The sequence below is a fragment of the Athene cunicularia genome, assembly GCF_003259725.1.
Source record: "Athene cunicularia isolate RWA chromosome 4 unlocalized genomic scaffold, athCun1 chr4_part1, whole genome shotgun sequence".
Taxonomy (NCBI): domain Eukaryota; kingdom Metazoa; phylum Chordata; class Aves; order Strigiformes; family Strigidae; genus Athene; species Athene cunicularia.
In genome coordinates this window covers 13,186,030-13,207,486 of record NW_020799098.1, presented here as the reverse complement: position 1 = coordinate 13,207,486, position 21,457 = coordinate 13,186,030, and the positions used below count along the sequence as shown (strand labels likewise).

The 21,457-nt window shown below is 38.7% G+C and overlaps 1 protein-coding gene across 1 annotated transcript in view; it reads left to right on the top strand.

The window, feature by feature from the left end:
• STK32B (serine/threonine kinase 32B) overlaps window positions 1-21,457 on the top strand; it is a 177,295-nt gene that overhangs the window by 129,688 nt on the left and 26,150 nt on the right. Inside the window, exons 7-10 of the mRNA XM_026846779.1 lie at window positions 9,047-9,150; window positions 13,776-13,892; window positions 15,013-15,138; window positions 21,033-21,164. Of these exons, the coding sequence (XP_026702580.1) occupies window positions 9,047-9,150; window positions 13,776-13,892; window positions 15,013-15,138; window positions 21,033-21,164 (479 nt within the window). The remainder of the gene's footprint in view (window positions 1-9,046; window positions 9,151-13,775; window positions 13,893-15,012; window positions 15,139-21,032; window positions 21,165-21,457) is intronic.

Genomic DNA, 21,457 nt, shown 5'->3' with positions numbered 1-21,457 from the left:
CCCACCCCCCCACCCCCGACTCTTCACTGGATGTGGACCAGGACAGCCAATGCAGGGCAGAAAATGCTCCCCGGCTGCAGCCTGTGCCTGGGATATTCAGCTGTGGCTCTTTCTTTCTTTCTTCCTTCCTATTCGTAAGGTCTCTTGTTTAAAGAGAGTGTGCATTTGCCTGGCTGGAAGCACCTGTGTAAGGGTTTGCCATTTTCAACACTGTTCCATCTTTATGAGCGGAAAAAAAAGATGTTTCTTATATTGGTCCCTCATGCAGGCTGCAAGAAATACACGTGGTCTCGGAGAATGTGCTCTGTGCTGGGCACGTATTTGCAGTAATGGTCCTCTCCCCCTGCAGCACATCAGTCAGCTACAAAACAAAATGTTAAATACTAAAATATAGCTAAAATACATTACCGATATTGCCTTCTGTTTATTTCTCACTCTGGCATAATTTAGATGTATTTGAGTCCTATAGCACACGCTTTTTACTCACGGAAGGGTTTCCTTTATGAGTGATCAATTTCCATATATCTGTGAGTGTTGTAAAAACCTTCTATTCACAGGTTATAAATCTGGGGGGTTTAGGGTTTGGTTGGTTGGTTGTGTTTATTTCTGTTTCTGGTGGTAGGAGGGTTAGGGGAGTTAGAGGTTTTGTGGTTTCCTTCAGCAGAGACTGAAATTATCCAAATAATGCACCGTGACTTTACTTCAAATCAGACCAATAAAATACATTTTATCATATAAATACACCTGACAAAAATCCAAAGCAAATAAAATCAGCCATAAATTACATGCAAAGTGTCAGCTTCTTATCTCAGATTTTCACTGCTGCTTTCATAGGTTGCTGTCACAGTGAAGAATGGCTGTACGCCTGAGATTACCAGAGGAGTGTGGATTTACAGAGGTCCACTGAACTCCTAAAATTCATGAGTCATCCATATTTATTAATTAATACCGTGTGGGAGTACTACTGGAGTCAGGAGGAAAGCTAGTGGGTGTCCTGATATCAACCTTACAAGTAAAGCAAAAATATCCTGTAGGGCCAAATTTGTTCCTGAGGTAGTTACAGTATAGTGGGGACAAATTTGGAGTTATGTTTTCAAAGGTGTTCAGTCTTGGTCTTCCTTGCACTCGTACTAAACAGTGCTCTGAGATTAAATAATGTTTTGCAGCTCACTGTTTTTTGAGTGCAGTTAAGGCAGTGTTTAGGTTTTTAAAAATTCCACCCTTATCCTATCGAGGGTTTGACTGCCTATCTACAGAGTTTCACTGGGGATGTTGTTACCTGTCCTTCTGATGCCAGGGAAACATCACGATGCCAGCACAAGCCAGGACAAGCTTCTCTTTGCTCTGATAAGCAAGAACCGAGAGTGGACATATGAGGCTTTGAGGTGCTGAAATAGATACTCGCTGTACTGATGGGCTTTGCAGCTTGTGCTAGGAGGACTGCAGCTGAGGGGATTAAGCACTGAGCTGCAAGTGGGTATTCAGGTTTTGGCTCTGCTCTGACTTTAATGAGTAGGCACACAAGCAGATGAAAAACCTCAGGAGATCAGGAAAGAAGTTACTGTCTCCAGCTGTTTTTCACCTCTCTGTGCTCTCTGACCTGCTACCATCCTTTGAGATCTTCCAGCAAAACTGCTAATACAGTAATTTCTTTGACTATTTCAGTCAAAAAAAACCCAAACACATTGACTTCAAGTGGTAGTTTTGGTTTTGGTTTTTTTTTATTTTTTTAACCTGCCTGAAAGTGCCTAATTTGAATCAGAGCTCTGCAGGCAGATCTGAGGGGGAAGAGACCTCCAGCAGAGGTGGACTTCCAGCAGCCCAGCGGGGCATTTGTGCCCCCTGCATAACTCCCCTTCTTTGGTGAAGTCACAAAACTCCCCCTGGATTTTGTGTGCATAAACTGATACAAAGACATTTGCTAACCTGGCAGGAATTTGTGAGGCAGGAGTATGTAATAGTCCTTCTGGTGTGGCAGGATATAACCTGTCTTGCCAATCCCCAATTACCCAACCAGTTAATTTCAGTACTGGAGCAGAATGGCTGCTGTCCATACACTGGTCTGATCTTCCAAATAACAAATGGATATTTTTGGACACAATCCCTTCAACAAGTTACTAGAAAAACTGTCACTGCGGCCGTTGTGAGCCTCTGGATGGAGTAAGGAAGGTACTTCTGTATAATTTCATATCCACTAGTAGAAGACCATGACATGTTAATTGCTGCTGGGCTTTCTTTCAATGGGGCTAGCAACTTGAGGTTGTTACTCTGAGGCTGATCTAAGCATTCAACCACTAAGGACTTCTCTGTGCAAACGCAAGGGCAGGAAGTGGTTCTGTTCAGTGGTTGAGTAATACAGAGGGTTTTATGAGGACAGCACTCTGAGTAAGGGCAGGAGAGGTTGTACAGCCATATGGCAAACTAATAAGGCATTCTAAATGCGGTATCTGTATTCAGGTAATGGTATCTAAAATATTTAATTTGATTGAATAACTGCATTAAATATGAGTTTTAAAATTATTGAGCTGTATTGTGCAAATAAAGGTCAAAAATCAGTTACACTGCTATAACAAGTCTAGACCTCACACTAGAAAATTGCCAACCCAGCATTGTCAGGCTTTAAGCAGCACTTTGCCTTATACAGTAGCAGTTGGCTAGTCTAAAGCTCAGAGTAAGAAACCTGTCCATTATATCTAGACCCTTTTAGAACACAAGAAAGTAAACACTAGGAGGTGAATTGATCGTTTACCAAGTCCACATATATATTCAGGGAGAGGGAAGTTGTTTTCTTCTCTTTTGCTCGTAAACCAGCTTCTGCTTTAAATAGAAGATCACTTGTCATCACTGTAGTTTGATTTATTTTCTATTTAAACCATGACCTAGAAGAATTACTGACCTCTGAATTTACTTTTCAGAGGAAAGTGAAAATTAATATTTTCTCATCACAGTGCTGAGAAAGCAATTAATAATTCACTGAACCATCTCAGTCCAAGGTTCTTGGAATATTATTTCAAAAATAAAGTTCATTCGTTATTCAGCTCAGTCTGTCATCCATTAAGCCTGATTCAGCAAGGTGTAATTATGGATGTGTTATATACATGAAGTCATTCGCACATTTAAGATTTGGAAAGGTCTGAGCTTTTAACAGCTTATCCTGTGCTAGTCAATCAAAATATTGTTTATACTGTGTGCAATGTATATATGTGTATATATCCAATTTTTTATATATATATATATATATATGTATATATGGTGGGGGTTTTTTTCAAGATCAGGGACTAATATGAGGAATGAGAATGATACCTGGCAGCATGGTATCATGCTGCACCTTGGTTAATGACACTGGAAACTATTTTCTTGTCTATGTAATCTCATGCATTACAATAAAACCTGTGCCAGTGAGGTATTTTGCTACAACAACTATGATGGAGTGTATTTCTTTGCAACTCCTGCCATACACCACAAACTTCTGATTCCCCTTTACTGATGTATGGTCTCTGCTGAGATGCAGGTAGACTACAGAGAACTCTAGCTAGCCAACTGGATGACTAATGTCAGGGCTTTCATTTTTGAGAAAGGTTTTCAGCATGCCTGCCTGAGCTTGATATTCAAAAAAATTGAGGCCATACCACTATGGTTTTATTTTTTATTTTATTTTCAGTTTCTCATATTACTAACATTGGCACAGGGAATTTTGTAGGAATTAATGACTGACTCTCATTGGCAACATTTAGCTATGCATGGACAATCAGCTCCTTACAGCTAATTGATCTTGTAAGACTCACTTGCAAGTTATTGCTTAAATATACTGATTCGTTAGTATGTAGTAAAGGCTACTTGAAGAAGGGTCTAATTCATTCATCTCACTTCACTTTCCCTCTCACCAATTTTGCAAAGTTTCAAAGCAGCCTATGCTTCAAAGTAAGTAATAGCTCTGTAGGCTTCTTAATCAACACTTTGCAGTCTCCTGGGTAGTGGCAGGCAAGTACACCAGGCGCTCTTTGATTAGCTTCTTGCTAAGGAAGTGGAACTTAAATCAATTCATCAGAAAAGAAATGCCACATTGTGCTATTTAGGATTCATCAGAGCTACTCCAAGGTCTTCAATTTATGATTTATTCTGATGAATTATCTTTATGATCAAACCAGGGTGCTCCATCAAAAATAATAAAGGCTATTCTTTGTGCCAACCAATCCAAGAGATAGACCTCAAATTGACTATTTTATCATGGACAGAATTTTCAAACTCACCATTGGGCACCAAATTAAAATGGACTGAACTTTAGAGACCTGGAACACTTATAGTTTAACTATGGAGTTAAGTGATATCTATGAATACTCAGTAGATTTTTGGAAACCCCACTTAAAAGTATTTTATCCCATGCTCTTTACAGTAGGAAAAATTAGTGGAAACTGGATTCAGTGTTGTTTGCACCTACATTGATATTCACTTTTATTTCAAGCTCATAAATTGTATTGTTAACTACTGATAATCTTTCACAAATAGGATACATCATTACCAACCAGTTAAGTAAAATATCAGTTTTGTACCTTATATTTTTAAAGATCTTTAGGGAAATATGCATACAATATGAGATGTATCCTCTACACGTTGACACTGTAGATCATCTGACTGCTGTGACAACTGCAGTGAGTAGTTATATATATGAATTTATCAGAAACTACTCTCTCTTTTACAAAATTATTTGGAGCTCCAAGTATGACTAAACCCACAAAACAGGAGTATGGATATCCTGAGAAGCCACTGCTTCTGAGATGGATGCAAACCCACTAGATTTGCTTTTGTGTTCAGTTTTTAATTAACTGTTCTTCAGAAAGGTTTTTTTTTAGAGAGAATAACCATTTATTTACATTCTACAGTCTGCAGTGATATGGTATTACTAGAAAGATACAATGCAAAAGCATCAAAAGACAGAGCTCTGAAGAGGATTCATTTTAATTTATTGATTGGAAAAAAAGAAACAACCTGGAAACAACATATTAGGGACAACCAAGGAATGCACTGAAGCACACTTAATGCAGTGCAAAGGTGGGTTCATTTTATGTCAATTTTCAAGAAAGCAAAGACGATAACCAGTGAAAGCAGGAAGGTATATTATTAAGAGAAAAATATAGATCTAGGAAAAAAAATTAAAATATTTTTAGCTTGGTGAGTTGCTGAAGTTAAATATTTGTATTTACTTGTTATCATACAAGACACAGAAATATTCCTGATTGTCTTGCCTGCTCTGTTAAATTTTACACAGATGTCCCAGCTTGGAATGGCATTAGTTTTAAAATGCTCTGTCTGTAGTTACCAAAGCCTTGCATGAAAGGTATTGGATCAACCTTCTGCCACATATGAAGAGTAATCCCCCAAATCAAAGACTGAATTGCTTCTGAGATCCAGACTTTCAAAAGTCCCCAGTGACAGGTTTTCGGGGTGTCTGAGTGGAGGTGAATAGCCGATGCAGTATATGATGGCTGATGAGAAGAAGAGGCTGTAAAGGCCCCATTGAGACTTCTGGCCTTAGACCCCTTCATCACCCCACTTGGATGCATTGTGAGAAGGTGGTTGCTTGAGTTTCATTAGCATCACAGCACTGTAGAGTGATTCAGGATATCACAAGTGCACTTTTAGTCTGAAAAGCTAAAACATGCTCTTTGTCAAATTGTCAGCTCAGTTTTGTCTTATGTACTGAATGGAAGTCTCGATGCCCCTCTTTGTAGATGTGGCCCTTAGGGACATGGTTTAGTGGTGGACTTGGCAGTGTTGGGTTAACAGTCTGACTAGATCCTAGAGGTCTTTTCCAGCCTAAATGATTCTATGATTCTATGTTAACAGGGGCCTCAGGAGTCTCTAGTCCAACCTTCTACTCAAAGCAGGGTGAGCAGTGAGGCTGGACCAGGTTACTGCTGTTGAAGGCACACTTTTGGACAGCTCTAGTAAAGCAGTTGTCCATCATGCCAAAGATGTTTGTTCATGGGGAGCTGTGAGGACCCGTAAGACCTACCAATTGTACCACTTCTCCACTTGTGTGAATTCACTCTTATTGCTAGACTTGCTATTACTTGATTTAGCTTCACTATGTAAAAGCTGTGCTTCCACCATGCAAACTTCTACTGCCTTCGTTCTAACTGTATGTGATAATAACTAGAGTCCTCAGTCAAAAGAATCTGCAGGATCAGACCCAGTATTAAACCCACATATTTTCCTGGAAAGCCTTCGTTCAGTAGCAATTGCTTGAGCAAAAATATAGGAGTCTCATTCTTACATGCTATCCAAGCTGAGCCTGAGATCAAATTCAAATTTTAAAAGATTACAGATAGTCTATTTCAATAACAATCCTAAAGAAAGTCTATTTCAGTAACAATCCTAAAGAAAATCAGTGTAGGATTTTAACTTTCAGACTTTTTATTTGCTTTTATCTTAGCCAGTTTGCACTCTGAATTGGTTCTTCTGACATAGGTGTTTCTTACAGCAAAGCCTAATGTTATGTTCTGTATTTCACAGCTCTAGTTCTTCAGAGGATGGCTAATCCCATCACTTGGAGGATCTGCTGTCTTTCTGTAAAACCATGCTATGTGTCTGAATGAGCAGGCAAACTCCAGAAGTCTGCTGTACAGCCTGGAGGCTGTCGTTTGCACCTAATGTCTCAGTTCAAAAAGGCTTTTAGACTAGACACATTAAGCACAAGCCTAGTGTGAGATGATATTTAACATCCTTATCAAATGGGGGGAAGGTCTTTTTTGACTTCAGTAGGGCTGAGATTTTACCCTGAGAAAAAAACCCTATACATAGGACACTTTAAATCATATTGCACCTTCTGTCAATTCCCCCCTCATCTTGTGAAGCATGTGCTTGCAACTGCTTCACTGAAGCTGACTGACCTCAGAGAGGCAGTCCAGCTGGACTGCAAATAATATTGGTAAAGCAGGGGGAAAAGGGCTATCATCTTCTTTAAAAATGAGGCGCCTAACTACCCATTTTCTAGTCTAAGGATGCCATCAGTTTAAGGTGAGAAAACAGAGCCTCAAAACACCAGGGCCTGTGGGCAAAAGAAAGCATTTTCTGCTGATCTGCTTAATGTGGGATGGCTTGACCTTGAAGCTTTAGAAGCAAATAAAATAAAAGTGGATAACTCAGTCACTGAATTAGCAAAACAGTTGCACCTTTCTGGCAATGTTGTAGGTTATGTCAATAAAGTACTTTCATCTCTACTTCTTAGAAATCAGGCAGTGATCCATCGTGTTATTACAATGTTAAAGCTATAAAAGAAAGAGTGACACTGATATTATATCTATGTAGGTCAGTAAAAAGGGCACAAAGGCTATTTTCTGTAATGAGATACTGTATATCACCTAGACACAGTAGACAAAAACCATAACAAATGTGGCTAAATAAAGCAAACCTTTGCTCCAAGGTGCCTATGGTGATATTCAAAATATGACTTTGGTGCCTAATGTGCAATTTAGGTGCACTGATCCACTAAAGAAGCACAGGGAATCCCGCCTACCCTCTTAGCATCTATATGATAGACCGCACACATGTAAGTTATGCCTACACAGATCCCCAGCAGCATGCAAACAAGATCTGAAGTGCATCTGAAGATACAGCATGCCAAGTGAAGCTATATTGTCTCGAGGTGAGACAGGCTAATTCAGTGTGATGACTTTTATGGCGTTGTTGATTCATACCATACTGGATCACAGCACAAGCTTACCTGTGCCAGAGATCCACTGGTCAGCTATTCTCCAAACACACTAATTGTGGCAAAAATATTTATTTAGGTGCCTGCAGTTCTACCAACCAGATTTAGAGATGATCCTACTGGGCAAAGAGTGTAGGGCCACTTTCATTCATTAACTACTTTTTGTTTACAGATTAGGGTTTTGCCGTATCTAATTTATGGATGCCAAAATCCTCTATTAGGTTTGGCTCTTCAAGACCTTATGAAGTCATGTCTGGAGTTGTAAACTGTTAGGTTGCCATCCACAATGCAAGATCTCCAAAAACTCCTTTGAAAGGAGTGCCTTTCCTTTAATTAAAGGTGCTTCTCTAAATACCATAGGCAGTCAAATCCGAAACTGCCAGTCAGAAGTAAGTGTGACCAGATTACATTATTCATTGCAGAATGCCCATTAGAAAGAGATGCGATGGTAATTAGGTGGTAATGTAGTACATTAGACTCAGTATAGTGGCCAGAAGAGGCTCACATGGTAATTGCAATCTAGCAGGATGTTACGGTTGGTGATAGTGTTTAGAAAATCCCCAGGGAAAGTGTTGTTTTCACAAAGTGTACTGAGATTCTGCTGTGAAATAATTAGAAAAGCATGACTGACTTTTCATTTCATCTCATATCCTCTCTTTATTTATGTATGGTTTTCTGAAGAAACTGCAGTGGCATTATTTAGTATGTTTTTCTTGCTGAAACTAGCCAACTGGATCCTTGTTTTGAAAAGATCTTGGTTTTCCCCCAGGAAAATTTTTATGGAGTTCATTACTTTATTGACAGCGTGTTTATTTCCAGTCATGACAGTGTTTCTCACAGCATACAATCAGTGTCGGGATTTGTATTTAATTACCATTTTCCTATGTTGAATACCTTTAAAACCATCTGATTAGTTCAATCCAAATGTGGAATAAGGATGAGATTTACCGTGTTCAATGCCTCCATTAATCACAGAGAAACTCCTTGCTTGCAGATATTTGTCTCATAAAATGTTTTCATTATCCTAAATATTCCAAGTTACACCTCAGTTCAGAATTCCTCTCTTATTACTCAGTTTTATTCACATAACATAAAACTTAAATAGACCAGGTAAGAATTAACATATAAAATTATTGACTTCAGAAAAACCCTGACCAGTGAAGGTCACTCGTTGCCAGCAAACCAAGGCACTGAAGCTGCATCCTGAAAATGCTGTGTCTACAAATGTAGTTCCAGTTAATTGCACTCTTATTCATTTTTTCAGCTGTCAACATTAATGATCCATAGCCTAACCTCAATAAAATGCTTTTTGTTTGATTTGATTTATTATTTTAGCTCCGGAAGTGTTCCAGGCCTTTATGGATGGAGGTCCAGGATACTCATATCCAGTAGACTGGTGGTCGCTAGGAATTACAGCATATGAATTACTGAGGGGTTGGGTAAGAATGATGGGTTTTGTTGTTAAATAACACATTAACTGACAGAAGTCTGAGAGTTTGCAGTTCCCCTGAGTGCACCCTTCATGATAAAATTTGAGTGGTCAAGGCTGCGGTTCAGATCAGCAATGATGTCTTTCCTATCTAGAAACATTCTTGGGAAACTTTCACCCCACTTGCAATTACATTATGAAAGTTTGCCTAAGTTTGGCTGAGTAAAGGCCCAATGTTTTAATGGTTTCTCCACAGTGCTGAACTGGAAACAATGGTAATTTTTCTAAATAGAAGTTGAGTCACTTCAAGCTTTATTATATCTTCAAGTCTCTTGGCTAATACCTTAAAAGAGCTAATCTAATGTCATAAGATGCTTGGTCCAAATACAGAAAATGTTTATCTGCCAGTGCACTTGTAATTTATGTAATCAGTTATGTGAATAAGTTTAATGAAAAGTCTTCCTGATCATGGTCAAATATCACAGAAGATAATGGAAAAATCTCTTCCATTTTGGTTCAAAGAATTGAAGTTAGTTTCTTAAATATTTACTATTCCCTATGGAAAGCAGTAATTTAGATACTATTTCAGGATAGTGATGTAGCTAAAGTAGCAGTGTTCTTTTTTTAATATTTAATTCCTATTTTAGAAAGAGGATTTTATTGCATTGCAGTATGCTGCTTTTAGGGAAGTATTTGTTATCATATGACACTAACACCACAGTGTCTTACTAGGCAGTTTGTAATGTGAGACAATCCATCCCACAGTCTCAGTTTCATGTAGGATGAGAGACAAAAAAAAAACGAGAAATAAAGAAAAATTATAATTCCTATTCTTAGATGGAAAACTACATATCAGAGTGTGTGCACATTGTTACTTCAGTCCAGAAGCTACAGTTTTCAAAGGCCTAAAACTTGGCTAATCTATTTTGTATTTCCATTGAAATAACAAAAGTCATGCTCCTGACACAAAGATCTGTCCCCTGCCAAATCTCAGTCCCTGCTCTCAAAGGAGTATTTAAAACCTTAAAAAAAAAAAAAAAAAAGAGAAAAGTCTGCAATTTTTCTCTACTATCATTCTCAAAAATTACTGAGTTTTTAAGCTGACATTCTTCCCAGGATGGAAAATTTTAACCTGAACAGTTAAGGTCCTGCAGTGATAAGCATAATACATTCTCAACCCTAGTCACAGACAGTAGTACTAGCTGCACATATAATAAATTAAAAGAACATCCTGCTGGTTTTATATCAACCCTTTCACCAATGACTGTCTCCAAGAAAGCAGCACAATGAATGATTGTGTAAGGAAGGCTGAAATCCCAAGACTAATCACATAAGATACCTAGTCACTTTAACAAATGAAAAATGATATGGGATGTATCCACTTGCCAAGATCCATACAGTCTTTTCTGAATAAGACTATCTGTCTACAGAAGAAGCAAAGTTGAGACTGAATCAATTTTTTTGTTTTACATAAAGACATTGACATTGGTCCATACTCTAGTCAATCAAGCCAGCTGCTTGTTTGCTCTTGAAGAGTGGCCCTCCGAGCCCACTGAGCAAGACAGAAGGTAGCTTGGCAGCCCACACTTTTGTATGGACTAGGAAAAGGTATATTTTTTCGTCAATTGTATTTCTAAATTTTTCTAGTCTAGACAAGGCCTAAACTGACAGGAGTGATGATAAGAGGAGTAGCGGCAAGTTGAGGAAATGTGTTTAACCCAAGGCATGTTGCGGTCTGCAACAACTGCGAGCTTCAAAGCTCCATCTGCTGCAGGATCCCTGTGCAGATGGCTGGAAAGAAGCAGCTCACACATACAAGGCTGCAAGCTATACCTGCAGGTGGGCAGCCCCCTCCTCCTCCATGCTCCCACAGCACTTTGTTCAGTGGTGAGAAGAGAGCCCCATTTCCATTGAGCAGATGGGCTGGCACTCAGGCAGACCACCCACTCCTGCTACAGCAGTCCCAGGGAAAGGAGAGTGTTGCACTGGGCAGAGCCATCCAGAGATATGGTCAGATAGTGCATAGCTAGTGCATACAGAAGGGAAGGAGGGAGGGAGGGAGGGAAGGAAGGAAGGAAGGAAGGAAGGAAGGAAGGAAGGAAGGAAGGAAGGAAGGAGCGAGCATTAGAAATGAGAAACATCAGAAATTTCCATAATTTTCCACCTCTGAGCTGTGCATGACATATGACATTGCCTGCCTGAATGCAAAAGGGGCTAAGCAAAAACGAGTTGCTTTTTATTGAGCTGAATTGTTGTTTTTATTTGTCTCTACTATTATGAGATGGAATAGTTCTCAGAGGAGGTTCGGGGTGCTCAAGGCATTACAGCCATTCTCACGCCTTGCTCTACTGCCAAGCAATCAAGACAATGTGTTGCTAGAAACAGGACTGTAGCTACAGGAGTGGGTTGCATCTGGTACAGAGCTGTCTGGAACATTTTTTGGTTATCCATAGTAGTGCTAGCATTTCTCAATATGTTGCAGCACATTTCTCTCCTTAGTCAGTTGCTAATAAAAGACCTAACAAGAAAAAAATATATTCATAAAGCTTTACATCAAATATTGATCTTTTCCACAAGTCCATGAAACTTAATTACATGATGCAAACCATGACATATGTCAGTCTGTTACTAAGCTATAGACAACTGCTAAAATATTATAATAACTGTATATATGATGCCCTCAACAGAGAGAGGATGAAGGAAAGAGGTAGTAGGTGGGATTTGTGGACTCTGACTTTCACTGTAATGTAAACAGTTAACAAAAAACTTAGGTAAAACATCATGAACAAAAGCAAACCAGAGTTTTTTTCTTTTTTCACAAAATGAAACAGAAGGGATCTGACCCCTAAGTAGATTGAATAGCTGAAAAAACATGGGAGATATAGATGTGAAGGACCTCAAAAGACCAATTTTATGATGGTCATTTATAGTTCAAATTAACTAATAACAATATTTAGAAACTGCAAATCTCAAAAAATCAAGACTGCACAATGCTTATGATCTTTAAAGTAAGATACCTTTTTAAGTATTTTCCAGTGAGGAAAAAGTCATGGTCAGAAAGATTCTTAACAGAAAAACTTTCAGTGATTCATTATTCCTTAAAGTTGCTATTTTTAGAGCTAAATCACCATTTCCGACAATTGATTTAAATTCTGGCTCAGCGATCATATTGCTCACGTTGTTATATGAAGTCCAAATCAGCAGCAGGTTAGTTCTTGACAACAGACAAAATGTTAACCTTTCATTTTTAGTAGCTGTTTTATGGCAGCTTTCCCACAGGTAGGGAAAAGCATATGACAGACTATATCAAACAACAGTTTTGAACCTGATTCAAGAAAATTATGTAGAGACACCATTTAGGTCCTGTTGAATTCATATGGGTGTGATACAGATAAATGACAACGGAATCACCAAATGTGAATCAAAGCAAAAGATTTAAGCAATCCTTGGCTTTATTTTTAGAACATCCCAATGCCTTGGAATAGACTTAGTTTCATACATGTGTTCAAAGTTAAACATGGGCAGGAATCTTCTCAAAATAAGAATATTTTCTGGTCTTTTATGAAGAGTGGCCCCAATGTACTATCAGATTAGGTAACTAACATGTAGAATTATTCTTAAATTACAATTTTTTGCTAGTATATGTTAGCAAAACTCAAGGGATGATTCAGCTCTTAGTGAAGGTAATGAGTGTCTGCCCTTTGCTGTTGAGAGTATTGGATTAGAGGGTAACTCTATGTTGTGTATGAATTACGATGCATCAATTTGCACAATGCTGCCATGACAGCATTTGGCTGCAGATCTCATATCACATATCACATATTTGTCACCTGCTGGGTACAACCTAATTCACAAGCAATCCATACTCTATCCTTGTTTTAAAAAATGCATTAATATAGAGTATCATTCTAACAACTTACTTTACAAATGCAAGTCTTAAAAAAATATGTGTACAATAATTAATAAGAATATAAATTTATATGTAGTACTTTCATTTCCAAATGGTACATTTAATAAAAGATAAATCACAGCAATCTTCATGAACAAAGCACTGTGAAGCCTAGCGCTTCTCTTCACCTGTAGAAGAATTTAGGCACAGACACAGGACAGCAGGTCCATATAATCCATAGGTCCATGTTAATTTTAGATTTCAAAAAGGGAAAAAGAGGATTGGGATTTGGAGAGTCTGTTCTTCTGTTCTTACACAGATTTTTGTAAGCTGTTTTTGATTTCTCTATATACTACTCAGTAAAATCAGGATGACAAAGCTCCCTTCAGCAACAACAACTATTCCATTTTATCAGTTTAGATCACAAGTGCATTCTAATACTACAAGTAAAAATTAATGAATAATCCACATTTCACATAGAATGCCTCAGGAACAAAATTATTCAGCCATCTCATTTGATACTTCTTTTCATGAGAGAAAAATTTTCAGAGGAAATGCATCTATGAGTAATTACAGTCATTATGACCAAAGAAAAGCACACACACAAAGAAGGATTAGCCTTAAAATTGTTATATTTTGGTGGTTTTGATATTTCCAGTACAAACAATATTGAGCTCAGGAAAACATGAATTGTCTACACTCTTATCCATTGTCGCTGTCTTGATACTGATTTAACTTTATCTCAGAGGCCCTATGAAATTCATTCAGCCACGCCCATTGATGAGATACTCAACATGTTCAAGATAGAAAGAGTTCATTACTCATCTGCATGGTGCAAGGGCATGATAGCACTGCTGAAAAAGGTAAGAAAGCGCAAACACCTTCTGTCCTCTCCTCTCCTCTTCCAGAAGCCCCTCCAGCAATGCAGAGATGTTAGGCAAGCACACACATTAGGTAGTCAAAATTTCAAGGATAAAAAAGCAGTGTTTATGCCTAGACTTTCCTGAATGTGAGTGGTGCAGTATTTTCTATTGAGAAGCTGGTTTATTCTTAGGTTTAGAATCAGAATTTTCATGGCCTAAAAGAAATAGAAATCTAATTTTTACGTACTTAAAAACTGATTCAGTATTGATAGCAAAACTCTAGGGATCAGTAATTCCCATTCTGTGCCCTGGCCCCCTTTCTCTCCAGCTGTAGCTGTGCATGTGGGAGAGGAGAGGAAGGACCACTCTGCCCTCTGGATCTCTGCCACAGTTTCCAGACAAGGAGCTTAGAATTGAAAAGGGCTGTATCTCTCCCTGTCCCATGTTGCTATAGTTGCAACAACAAAAGTCGAGCCACTTTGCTGTAAATGTCACTAAGCTACAAGACAGACTTCTTTCTGAATGCAAAATGACCCTGGAACTCACTTGCTTCCTCAAATCCCAATTATTTATTTGGTTAAATTTTGTGACCATGCTGCAAGACTCATCTGTCTCTTTTAGGTATTTCAGATCTTCAGTACTGATATTTGAGCAGGACATGTTTGTGAATATGCAAATAGAGCAATATAAGATCTATTTCCTTTGCGACAATGAGCAATCTATTTATGATAGATGGAGAAATGAGGTGGTTAATTTTAATTGCTGCCAGGATGCTGAGTGTAACTATATCTTTCAGTAAATTTAAGATGAAATACAAATTGTTAGGTGGCATTGCTCTGTGATGTTTTGTGTTGCTCGGACTCGTGTGTATTGTAAACAGACTTTTGTTACTAATCCATTTATACACTTCATGCCTGCATCAGCCATCTGGTGGCAACTGTTATATTCATACCCTATGAGTTACTATTATTTTTTTAGATTGGCAATTCTAGGAGTTGTTAGAAGATTCCCTAGCCATTTTCTTACTAAAAATTGTGTATCATACAACTGATGCATATGATACATTTACTCTTTTATATGGCATCCCGTTCCTTAGAAAATGCCTTGTGCTTGATCACAGCTCCTCACTAAGGATCCAGAGTGCCGTCTTTCAAGCCTTGCTGACATCCAAAGCTCTCCATACCTAGCTGATGTCAACTGGGATGCTGTTCTAGAGAAAGCTGTGACCCCAGGCTTTGTTCCTAATGTAAGTTGAAGGTGAACTGTGTTTGTAAATTCTGACTTTAAACAGTTTAAAACTCCTGTTTTCTTGTTTACATTTGCGTTTATGGCTCTGCAGTGATTACTTCTCACAGAAACTTTACTCTGGATTCTACTTTCATTTACTCAGTCACATCTAAGGGAAAATTTAGCCCATTTCATTAAATGACAACAAAAACTAATTAACCTTGGTTCACTTTTTGTTCCCTTTCAAATAAAAAACATTTGCCAGACTTTGCATTTCAGCTGTTAGAGCAAATGATTGTCAGATTTAACTCTGAGCCAAAGAATACCAAGAAAATTGTTGCTGCTCTGAAAGTTAGGCATCTGAATAATATTTGCAAGACTTTTTAACATCCCAGTGTGCTGTTCCTTTTTCACTTAAAAAAATACTTTTCCAAAAGACTGACCTATTTCCTTTGTGACAGTTTTCTACTCTATAACATTTAGATTCTGTGAGGGAATCCAATAGGTTGTGGGTTTTTTTTTTTATTGTGGTTCCATTTTGTTGATATTTTTTGGATGTTTCTATTTTGACCATTTGTAAGTTAAATGGATTTGATGGCCATGAATAAAAACCAATGACTGTGGTGTTAACACGTTTCTCCATTCAGTCATATTGCACCACAATTCTTCTTCAGACAATCCATTTGTAGCATACTAATGTAGCATACTAATCTTTTTTTTATGCAACTGTAAATAAAGATGAGGAAGGGGGAATGGCTAGACCCTGTCCTCATCCAGGTGCACGTTAGAGTTCTTGCTAAATCTGATGAAGACAGGATCCAGCCCTGCAGAAGCTGAGGGTGAGAGGACATTGCCTAATGGGGCAAAGGCAGCCAGGTGGGTTGCAAAGACAGTGCCAGCAGTGTTTGCTGTGCTTCTTGGCACCTTACCAGAGCCTCTCCTGAAGGCAACATCCTGCAGGAGAATCAAGCAATGGGTAGGCAAGGAGGTCTTCCCTCAGGGAGCGTGGGAAAAGACCAGGAAGACAGCAGGTAACTCGCACAGCCGGTGAGGAGAAAGGCGGGCCCCTCTTAGGCACTGCAGAGCTATGTTCACCAGGGGTGAAATTCCTTTCTTTCACATTGTGGCTCAGTGGTGATGCAAGCTGAAAGCTTGAGAGGTGAACATCATATCTACCAAACCAAGGCCAGGACCTCCCCTCTTGCCTCTTTCTTAACGTCTCTGCGGCTGGAATAACTGCTGTGCCATGCCAGGCCCTTCCACTATCGCTCCCAGCTTTATGCCATAAGCAAAGCACTGGAGAACAAAGCTCCTCCTTGGCCCGGTGGACCATGAACTCCATTCTCCATGGTGGCATGGACTGACAAGATGAATGCAGACTTCTTTTCCCTTTTTTCAAGTTAGAGCTGTACTCTGAGATATCAGAGGCATGGGAAGACTCCTTCTCAGACAAAACTCAGCAGAGTATTTAGACCTCCTGTTCCTAGCTGGAATCCACAACTGTCAGCACGTGGGAAAATTCACAACCCTGCTTTGTATTTTTAAAGATTGATTCAGTCCCTCATACCCAAAGGTACAACATATATGGGGATCCAGGAGAGTCTTAGCCAAGCAAAGCCTTATAATGCCTAGGTATATGTCTTAGGTAAAGTCGAAAGAGAGGACTTCAACCTGCTTCAGCAAAACCAGCCACTGAAACCTGCCTATGGCAAGTCTGTTCTCTGTTTCTGTTGCTGCCTCAGTGTTTTCCTTTCCCCAGACATCTCCTCAGTGTCCTCCTTTCTCCCACTCAAGTTTGAATTCATAAGGTCATATATTCCATTTTAACTCTGCTCCTGACAGTTGGACTCAAGCCAGCTTTCATCCAGGAGTGTATAGCCAACAGGCTGCTAAACCTGCCTCCTAAGGACTGAGCTATGGCGGTTTGGCTCTAGTAATAGGACCTAATAAAGCCACTGCAGGTTTTCCACATCTAGCTTACTCTCAGCCTACCTAGAGCTGGGACACAAGTGTGTGATGGTCTGCATCTGGCCACAGACAAGTAACCTTAATTCCTTAACAGTTTTCATGTGGCAGTTTGCTTCTTCCATTTAGGTTGTTTTGAGATCTACACTGTTTTTAAATTTAGGTTGTTTTGAAGGTACCTGACTCCTGAGAGAGCATAGATAAGTTTTCTGACTTCTTAAGGATGGTGAAAAAAGTAATTTCAAATGTAATTTTAGAAGCCATTGTAGAACCTATGTTTCTGGTACTCCTCTATTAGCCAAGTGGCCTGTCTCTGTGGCCAGTGTTGACAATGGTGAATGTGATGAAGACTGAAAAAAGACTAATTCCTCTTGAAACACTTTGAACTGTCTGCCATTAAACAGGTGTCCAAAACCAGGTATTCTTTCCACATTTGGATTCACCTTATTTGTGTTTTGGCAGGAATCTCTAATATTGGAGATCTGTAATATTGAAGGCAAAACAATAATCTATGTTTAAAAGGAAATAGGAGTAAAAAGTTACTTTTATCTACTCAGATTAATCTGAAAATTCTATTACAAGCCCTACCAGACACTTCAGGACACAGGCTGATATTGCAGGCCTTGTTTCACCTGATTGATCAGGTGTGTTAGGAAAAACAGCAAGAAGGTGAGAGTTAAAGCATCTTTTCTAGCACAACACCTCTTTTTACAGTAAACTTTACTGTTTCATTAAACCAAGTTTGGCCAGGCACTTTCCAATAACTTTTCTCTCTGTTGTATCAGCAAAACTTTCGCTGATTAACTGGAGTCACACACAAAATATTTCTTGATTTGCAGGCTTTGGTGAGAGGGTGAATTAGGGCCAACATACACTGTGACCTGGGGAAAGTTTTATAACTAGAAAGTTTTATAACTTTTTGACAGCTTGCCCTTAGTGTCAGAAGCTTGCTTGCCTTCTGCAGGCAAGAGGGCACGTGGGACGCCTGTGGTAGGAAGGTTCCATTGTTTAATTTCTCACTGAGTAGTTTGATTCCATAAACACCGTTCCTACTTAACTAGTACATGTGTTTATGGTTCAGCTAGTTTCTTTACATTTAGCTTGGAGTAATAAATTGTTAGTGGGGTTTTTTTTGTATTGTTAAATATTTGATAAAGGAAGCAAATTATTTACAGAATTTTTAAAGATTCAGAACTAGTGATGCATTTTTTAGGTGCTCAAAAAGCGTACATGCCCAAGAAAGGAACTGATAGTGATCAAATGTAAATAATTGTTTATTTGTTTAAATATATATATATAGTTTTATATAAATTATAAACCTTCATTAATAATAAACAAATAAAGTGTAATAAACCTTACTGGATAAGGTAAAGTCATCAGAGAGATTAATATTATGCTATGAATATACAGACCTTGCTAGGAATAAAAATGATGGAGTGATCTCTAAATCAACGTTTCATTGTAGGACACCACAATTTATACAAGTGGTTTCTGATGTGTTCTACTGCTTAGTGCCTTTTGTTACTAAATAACATTTATATATATGACTTATCATAGTACTTCCACCTTGTCAGTGACAATAGTGTGATTGAACTCTCAGAAATCCCAGAGGAAAACAGACTGCTTTTAAGATCTTTCACCATGCAATTCAAGTTGAAATTTTTTAAATGCTTTGAGAGAATGAGGAAAAGAAAGGAATTCATCTTATTCTGATCACAGCAGTAGCAAAACACTGATCTAATAATTAGGATGCCAACTCATGACTTAAAAAAAAATGTATTGGGTTCAGTTGAACTATAGATTTTTCTGGCTCTTATCCCTAAATAGGAGAGGAAAAGTTTATCCCAAATGTTGTCATGAGATGACTTTATTACACTAATGAATAGAATTACAAAAAACCCTCAAGTCATAAACTGTGCTCTTGTAAACTTTTATGCTGAAAAGATCTGAAAGAATCAAGAACCTGAAAATAATTAAGGAAGAATCTGAAAAGAATCAAGGGAGGAAACAATCATATAGAAATGTTGTTTCCAATCATCTTGCTTAAAAAAGGACTTCCTAATGCAACAAAGAATCTTAAGATTTGGTGAAAGCATCACAAATTAAGATAAAAATGGAAAATTCAGAATGTTTAAGTAATGTAAGTAAAGGGTAAGAAAATGTATAATAGATTGGATAGAATAGAAAAAGAATATTAGATTAGAATAAAGCATGTGATTGGGAAAAGCCAACACATATTCATCGAGGGCAAACTATGATTGACAAACCTGATCACCTTCTACAACAAAGTAACATTCTTGGTTGAGGTGGGGCAAGCAGTGGACATTGTCTATCTGGATTTCTCCAAGGCTTTTGATACCCACAGCTTCCTCCTAGAGAAACTGATGTGTTATTCCCTAGACGAGTGTTCTGTGCAGTGGGTGGGGAATTGGCTGACAGGCCGCACCTAGAGGGTGGTGGGAAATAGCTCGATTTCAAAATGGCAACCTGTCTCAAGTGGGGTCCCCCAGGGATTGATATTTGGCCCAACGCTGTCTAATATCGTCATAAGCGATATGGATGATGGGATCATGTGTGCCCTGATGAATTTTGATGATGATACCAAACCGAGTGGGGAATTTGACACTTCAGAAGGGAGAGCCACCCTGCAGGGTGACCTGGATAGGCTGGAAGAGTGGGTTAACAAGACCCTTATGAAGATCATCAAGGACAAGTCTAAGGTCTTGCACTTGGGAAAACATAGTCCAGGAGTGCAGCACAGACTGGGATCTACCTGGCTGGGGAGAAGCTCTGTGGAAAGGGACTTGGGGGTCCTGGAGGACAACAAGATAAATATGAGTGACCAGTGTGCTGTGGCAAAGAAAGTCAACAAGATGCTGCACTGCATCAGCAAAAGCATCACCAGAAGAGGTAAAGAAGTCATGATCCCAGTCTACTCGGCGCTTGTCAGGCTGCACCTGGAATACTGATTTCAGTTTTGGTCCCCACTATGAAAAAAAAAAAAATGTGGATGGGCTGGACAGAGAGCAGAGGAGGGCCACAAAGATGACAAAGGGACTGAGAATCCTGCCATATGAGGGAAGGCTGAGAGAACTAGGTTTGTCCAGCCTTAAGAAAAGGAGACTTGGGGGACACTTTATCGCCATGTTCCAGTATTTAAAGGGTAGCTACAAAGATGGAGACTTCCTGTTTACAAGGAGTCACATAGAAAAGGTGAGGAGTAATAGGTACGAGTTACTCCTGGAGAGATTCCAATTGAACACAAGAAAATTTTTCAAAATGAGAAAAATCAGCCTTGGAATAATCTCCCCAGGGAAGTGGTGGATTCCCCAACATTGGAACTTTTAAGATTCAGCTGGACAGATTACTGGGCTATCTTGTCTAGACTGGGCTTTTGCCAAGAAATGTTGGAACAGAGGATCCTTGGGGTCCCTTCTAACCTGGCATTCTGTGATTCTATGAACCATTTTTTTTATATTATCGCTGCTAACCAAAATAGGCCTACTCCTTCCTTTGTTATGATGGACAGGAGCTAGATAACTGAATCCAACTGCAACTCTTCAGAAAAACAGATTTTAACAAGTAAGGTCTTAGAAGTACTCCCCATCCCTCCTCCACTGTTACAGTTGCCATTTATGTTCTACAACACTAACTGATATTCTGTTGAAGACCCTAGGTCCAGATTAATCTCTCTGATTGGGGTGACATAACTGTAGTCACTCTAGTAGCATGTTGGTATATAAGTAGTAAAAGAATCTGACTTCATAATTGCTTTAATATCTTACAAACTTTATTTAAACTTCAAGCATCACTCCAGGACAAAAAAGAATTTTCATTTTGCAGATGTGGTCGGGAAGCTGGATTATTATTATGCTATTAATACTTGCCAGGCAAACTAAAAAATTGCAAGGATACTTCAAAGAGTAACTTTGAATCCTTTTGTACCAGAAAGGAAGACTGAACTGTGATCCTACCTTTGAACTTGAAGAAATGATTTTAGAGTCCAAGCCTCTCCATAAAAAGAAAAAGCGACTTGCCAAAAACAAATCCAAAGATGGAGCTAAGGAAACCTGCCCTCTGGTAAGATGGGGACTGTGGCTGCAGTCAGTGGCATTTCATTTACGCTCTTTAATAGATAAACTCAGTTAAGTTCAGATTTATCATCTCTGAAAATACACACAACCTCTGTCTGTCATTTTACATACGGCATAAACCATCTCCAAAGCAAGATGAAAAGCAACCATTTATTTCAGTCAAATATTAACAGCATGTTTAAGTTATAATCATTTTTAAGATTCTCACAGATGCTCATTTAAAGTATGAAAAATTGTTGACAGTTGGCAAATATGCTTCCCCACAGATGGATAGATAGT